We start from the raw sequence: 5,953 nt of genomic DNA, 5'->3' as shown, positions 1-5,953 counted from the left end.
TATTGTTATCACAATATAGAATTACTAAATCAATAGTATTATAAACCACATTTAGTTCAATGATGAGCTTCTTGATTCAAACAGTCTCTTTTACCCCCTTAGACATAGAGATATATTCAAATTTAGTTGTGGAATCTACTTGGAACTCTTCCAACTCACTACAACACCATTTCAAGTAAAAATATATTCATGTTGAGATTTTCTATCATTAATAATTAATTAAAAATTAGCATCTGAATAACTAGAAACTATCAGTTCATCTCCTTCGTAAACCATAAAAACATTTTTAATTATTCTTAAGTATTTAAGATTGCTTTTAGCTATTTTTGAGTGATCCTTACCTGGACTAGGTTAGTATCTACTTATTATACTCAAAGCATAATATACATATGATTTTATACATAACATTGCATATATGATGGATCTTATAGCTGAAGTTTGTGAAATCTCTCAAATTGTAGAATGTCCTTCGATAAATGAATTTCATGTGAAATACGCAAGTATAATCTCTTGAATTCTTCTATAATAAACCATTTTATCATTTTGTCCATATAAATGGATTGTGACAATTCAAACAACTTTTTATATTTATCTTTATATATTTTTATTTTTAGTATATAGGATGCTCCCCTTTTATCTTTTACGAGGAAAAAATTCTTGAACAACCAAATATTTACTTACTAGAGTAAATAAATGACATTTCCTATTAATAATGTCATATATACAACACAAAAAAGAATTCAATTTCCACTAACCTTATTATAAGTACAAAGTTCATCTGTATATTTATTTTTATAAAATCAAATTATTTAATTATTTCATCGAAACATATATCCCAACTCGAAGAAAAATGACAAAAACCTATAGCAAAATGGATAAATCCATTAAAAAAAAGGGTTTGTACGAGGATAAACCGATAAAAAATTAGGAGTAAAGGGACAAAATTTGACATTAACCCGATTGGAAAATGCGAAGACCGCAAGTAGACGCAACGTGAGAGAATCCCAACCCGCCTAGCTTATGTAAAGTAAGGCCACATTGGCAAGGGAAGGAGGTGAGGTTCTTTTTGTTCTTCGTTCGGTTTTGCTGTTGGACAGAGACAGAGGGAGGGCAAGCAAAGCAATTTAGAGAGAAGAACAAATACAAACCCCGGTCCTTTTGCAAACTTTGTACTGAGTAGTGACAAAGAATGGGAGGTGAAAGGAAGAGGATATTGGTGGGTCTTATGGTGGCAATGATTTTGGGAATTGCAGTATACTTCAGGCTTTGGACAATTGACTATGCTATCTCCTCTGATGACACTGAGTTGATAAGGTTTCTTTCTTTTGTTTTAATAACCAAAATGCATGCTTTTGTTGTCGGTAGGTATGGTTTTTGAAAGAAAATTAGAGGGTCTTCTTCCATTTCGTAATGTATACAGTGTTTTTGAGAATCCAATGATGTTACCTTACACAAATTGTTTTTCATTCGCAAATAGCTTTCCGTTGGGTTTACAAATTTCAATCCCATTAACGTGATTATGCTATAATTAGTGATTCAGTGAAGTAGATCCATTGTATGATGATGTTATGTTGAGATAAATAATCCTGTTACTAATTATGCTTGTGATTCCACATTGCATTGCATACCCTATTTTATATACAACCTGAGTTAAATAATGACGCAATTGAGATTCGATCTGAACTCAGTCCATATAATGAAAGAGCATCAGGTTCACCAGCCTATAAGCTATATATTACAATGTTTGCTTCTTTTCTAGTGCAGGTTAAACCTAATTTTGTTCAAATCAAAGTCGACATTGATTCTGAAAGCAAGCTGAATAAATTTCTGTATTTGTTTCCCCAGTGGAACAATCAAATGTCTTCGATATTACATCCGTTATATAATGTTGATTGGAGTAATTCTTATGCTTGGCACTTTCCATTTAGCGAAAGCACTTGTTTTACTATCATCCAACTTTTTAACCCCATGGTGTTTCTACACATTGGAAATTTGTAGAAGACAGTTTGATCTTGCCAATAGGGAAGCATTGGATGAATCTGCAGAGTGGAGGATGAAATATGATGAAGAGGTAGAGAGATCTGCCAAGTGTGATAAGCAATTGATAGAGGTGTGCATACATCTCTTTTTCTTAATCTGTTTGTTATTCTTGGTGGTATTGCACACTTCAAGTCTTCAACTCTACTTTGTTGGGAATGCCAGTTTTGCTGCTACAAGGGATATGTATTTTTATATTCTGCCCTCTGCCCTACTCAAATAATCCAAGTCTTTCAGTCCTTTTGCACTGATGCTTACCATTTTGCTGCCTTTAACCATGGGAAGGGGAAAAAAACTTCCAATTTTAATAACTCTTGTAAATGCATTTTGGCGCTGCTAAAATGTTAACGATGTTTTCTGATTCTTGAATCTGCTTTCTGCTTGATAGTTGGACTCCTTTTGGTTCAACAACTTTAACTAGACTCATCTTAATCATTCTCACCTTGAATTTAGTCAATTCTGAAGTTTTGAACTGTACCTTCCATTAGATTTTCTGATGTTAAAAGGTCTTATGTTTTGAGTTGGCAAGAACATGTATGTCTTTTAATGGCTAATTTTGCAATGCCATGATTTTTCAATTGGAAATCAAGTTGATAAGATTATATATGAAGACTGAGGAGGCCAGTTGATTTGAACAGAAGTGATATATGGAAGATCTAATATACACACAGCACATTTTTTTTTTATATAATATGAGCTAATATACAAACAGCATTTAAAAATTTGTGCTCTTGGATGAGCTTTTGTGTAACAGCTGTACATCTGGGTTTGAATGCTATCTTTGAACATTTCTGCACATGAAATGGACATCGCATTTTTCTAACTAGATGATTTAGCCAATCTAATTATGTAATTACTCCTGTACTTTCTACAAATTTTGGAGTATATCTTAAGAATAACTCTGAGGAAAATATCCTCATTAGAATTTGATTATCTTTGAATGTTATCTATATTTCTGCTGGCAAATACCTGGTTTCAACATTGCTATGTATGTGGTGTGCATGTCATTAAGAGGAAATGTCCTTTCTAAACCATTGTGTGGATAGGCACCCCAATTGTCAGCTCATAGAATTGTCAATACTAAGGAATTGACTTGCTCAATGACTAATTATTTACTTTTACTTAATGGCTAAGTAGTGACAGAATCTCCCTAGTATCACTAGTCTTTGAACATTTGTCATTTCTACTTTATGTATCAAAACTCGAGGATCTTATAAATCTTCAGTTTAAACTATCCTTGTTCGAACTTCCAACTTCATTCTTTCTTTCTTCTAGCCTTTGTCTGCAAGTATATTGCTGTTTTCTCTCCATACCATGCCAAAGTTGTTTTCAAATATTTTCACAATAAGATCCCCCCCCCCCTCTGATTTCCCATATTAGTGGAATAAATTCATATCCATTACCCTATATTATCATTATCGACGGTGAGTGTCAGTGGTGATCTGCAACCACCAACTGTTGGTTTCATGACCACTGCCAGTCACTGTCAACAACCATTAATTAGTTGGCAAGGAGCTCTACTGGTCATAATTGACTACCACTAGTTGGGGGATACCTATTGGTACTGCTGATTGCTTTTTTAGAAATAAATGTGGAAAGCGTGTTAACAGACATGTTGCCATTTCTTGAAAAATGGAAAAAATAATGGAGTTTAAACAGTAACAGAACAAACTGGAAGTGATAATTCAAACGGGATCATGATTATTTTGTCAATTTTTCTCTTGAAGTATATAAGATCTAAAATCTCGGCCTGTTGCATCTTAAATGTTTCTTGCATCTTGTGGCACAGATAAAGCAGAAAGTGGAGGATGCTGCAAGTATTAACCAACAATTGGTAATGCTACAGAAGGTGACTCTCAAACATCAAACATCTTGCTGCTTAGTGTCTTATATTTTCAATTGTTTCTTCTGATATTCATATTTTTCTGGTTGAAATATTATTTTATACGTTTTCTGGAATTTCTCTTTCAATAATAAAGGAACTCCAGAAGTAAAAGTAGCTTGGTCGTGGTTTTTGCCTGACATAGTTTTGCTTGAATATAAAATGTAATGTAACTAAAAAGCCACCATGTTCATATTTTTATTCTGTTTCTGGATTATTGACCCTAATGATTAAGGAAGACCTTGAAATTCTATTGTTTTTTTGCTATCAGTTGGAGTTCATTTGGAGTTTGTATTTGTATTTTTTCTGACACTTTCTCACATTACCAGGAAAACATGGCCCTGGTTGGAAGGATGGAAGTCTTAAAAAGAGAGCTGGAGGCTACAAAGTTAAAGTGTCGCTCAAAAATAGACAGGTGACTTGACCTGAATCCCGACTTGCCATCATATGTAAAGTTAGTGCCTCTAGTTTGTTTAAAGAACTCAAATCCTGTGAGATTGCAGTTTCTGACGAGTCCAACAAAGGGAAAAGGATATTTTGAATGTGTTTCAGTGTTTCTACCCATAACCATGTACATTGCATACAAGATATTCGCTTTGTAGTTGAGAGAATGTTGGAGGAATTGTGCTAGTCAGAATATATATTTCATGTTTTTCTCCTCGCCCATTTTATAGACTTCACGAAGGGAAACAGGGATTTATTACCTTTTGCTGCTCCATTCTCAATAATGTAAATTTACTCGTGGAAGAAATCCACCTCTGTAGATTTCTTGAGTCCAGAGGGAGCTTTTTTTTCCTAGGAAGAATTGGTCTTGCATGTTACAAGTGCTTCATATTGGAATATTCTTGTTCTCCTTGTGTTCAACCCTCCTTGTGTTCAACCATTGGCAATTTGGCTTGTTAGAAGTCATGAAGGCATAAGATGAATTTCTTGATGGACTGACCTGGCCATAGAGTGATGAGAGAGACTGAGACACTGGCTGCTTTGTGTTGGGTTGTAATAAGGTCGAGTTGATAGCATCATGGCTAACAAAACATGGTCTGTTTACATCTGATCGACTTCAAGCTGAACTTGATGTTAATGCTGAGCTGGGAAACGAAAAGAAAAGAAAAGAAAAATTTAAAGGGTAGAAATTTTAGCATGGTCAGCTATTTTTCTGGAAAATGCTCAAACTTCGCTAAATATTATTTTAACAATAACTTAAGTTTTCAACATAATTTTCAATTAAATACATTACATCTTAACACTCTCTAATCTCTAAAAAAAAATTAAATTGAATCCGAAAGCCTTCCCAAGGCCTTTACTTTTTTTTTTTATTGAGATTGATTTTTTTATGGTCACAATATTGTCTTTCAACTTTTTTTATCTCTTCTCGCCCTTTTCTGGCAACATTTTGCCACCCTCACAACGTCAACAGATTGAATTGTGAATAAAAAGTTAAAGTTTAGGATCAAAAAGTAAAATCTCTAAAGCAATGGGGAACAATTATGCTAAAATTTAAATTTTAGGGACCAAATTAAAGTTTTATGTGCTTTTTTCAACAATGAAAATCAAAATCAAAATGCTTTATTTTTTGTTTGAAAAAAAAAAACCATCCAGTTTTTAAGTACTAAAAACTAAAATCAAAAGTCAATTGCAATTTCTAGCCTCTTTAATACCATGTGGAGGTTTTTTTTTAATCTATAATAAAGACAAAAACATGTATGTCTAGGAGATCAAATTTACTAGTGGGGTTGTGTTTAAAATTTTTCTTAGATATGTTGGGGGAGATAAAAGCATCTTTCAACACTACACCGAATTATCTGTGAGAGATTAGAGTTACCATTGAGGTTGCTAAGTCAGGGTGGTTAAGATTGTTAAAAATATTTTTTTGATGTGATATAAAAAATACAATGTAAACTTAGATAATAAAATCGCAAGTAATTTTTTTCAACTAATTATATATTAATAATTTCAGCCAAAAAATTACAGTAAAATCTAATAAAGAGAGTCAAAACCATTATAATCAATTAGTGATCTAAATAAAATAAAAAT

General features: G+C 32.9%; 1 protein-coding gene across 1 annotated transcript; it reads left to right on the top strand.

The window, feature by feature from the left end:
* Positions 1-961: 961 nt before the first annotated feature.
* Positions 962-4,783, top strand: LOC133676798 (uncharacterized). Its single transcript, XM_062098536.1, has 5 exons — positions 962-1,314; positions 1,999-2,110; positions 3,827-3,886; positions 4,249-4,334; positions 4,423-4,783. Exons 1-5 carry the CDS (start codon positions 1,190-1,192, stop codon positions 4,427-4,429), a joined length of 390 nt encoding a protein of 129 aa, XP_061954520.1. The 5' UTR covers positions 962-1,189; the 3' UTR covers positions 4,430-4,783.
* Positions 4,784-5,953: the final 1,170 nt, after the last annotated feature.

Source organism: Populus nigra, chromosome 17, assembly GCF_951802175.1.
Source record: "Populus nigra chromosome 17, ddPopNigr1.1, whole genome shotgun sequence".
Taxonomy (NCBI): Eukaryota; Viridiplantae; Streptophyta; class Magnoliopsida; order Malpighiales; family Salicaceae; genus Populus; species Populus nigra.
The sequence above is the reverse complement of the archived record's forward strand: the minus strand, read 5'-3'. Positions and strand labels throughout refer to the sequence as shown.

Bases quoted from the DNA above. Each gene is read 5' to 3' on its own strand.
- LOC133676798 (XM_062098536.1), top strand. From the start codon at position 1,190: ATGGGAGGTGAAAGGAAGAGGATATTGGTGGGTCTTATGGTGGCAATG. The intron at 2,111-3,826 runs GTGTGCATACAT...CTTGTGGCACAG, and splicing joins GTGATAAGCAATTGATAGAG to ATAAAGCAGAAAGTGGAGGA. The intron at 3,887-4,248 runs GTGACTCTCAAA...TCACATTACCAG, and splicing joins AATTGGTAATGCTACAGAAG to GAAAACATGGCCCTGGTTGG.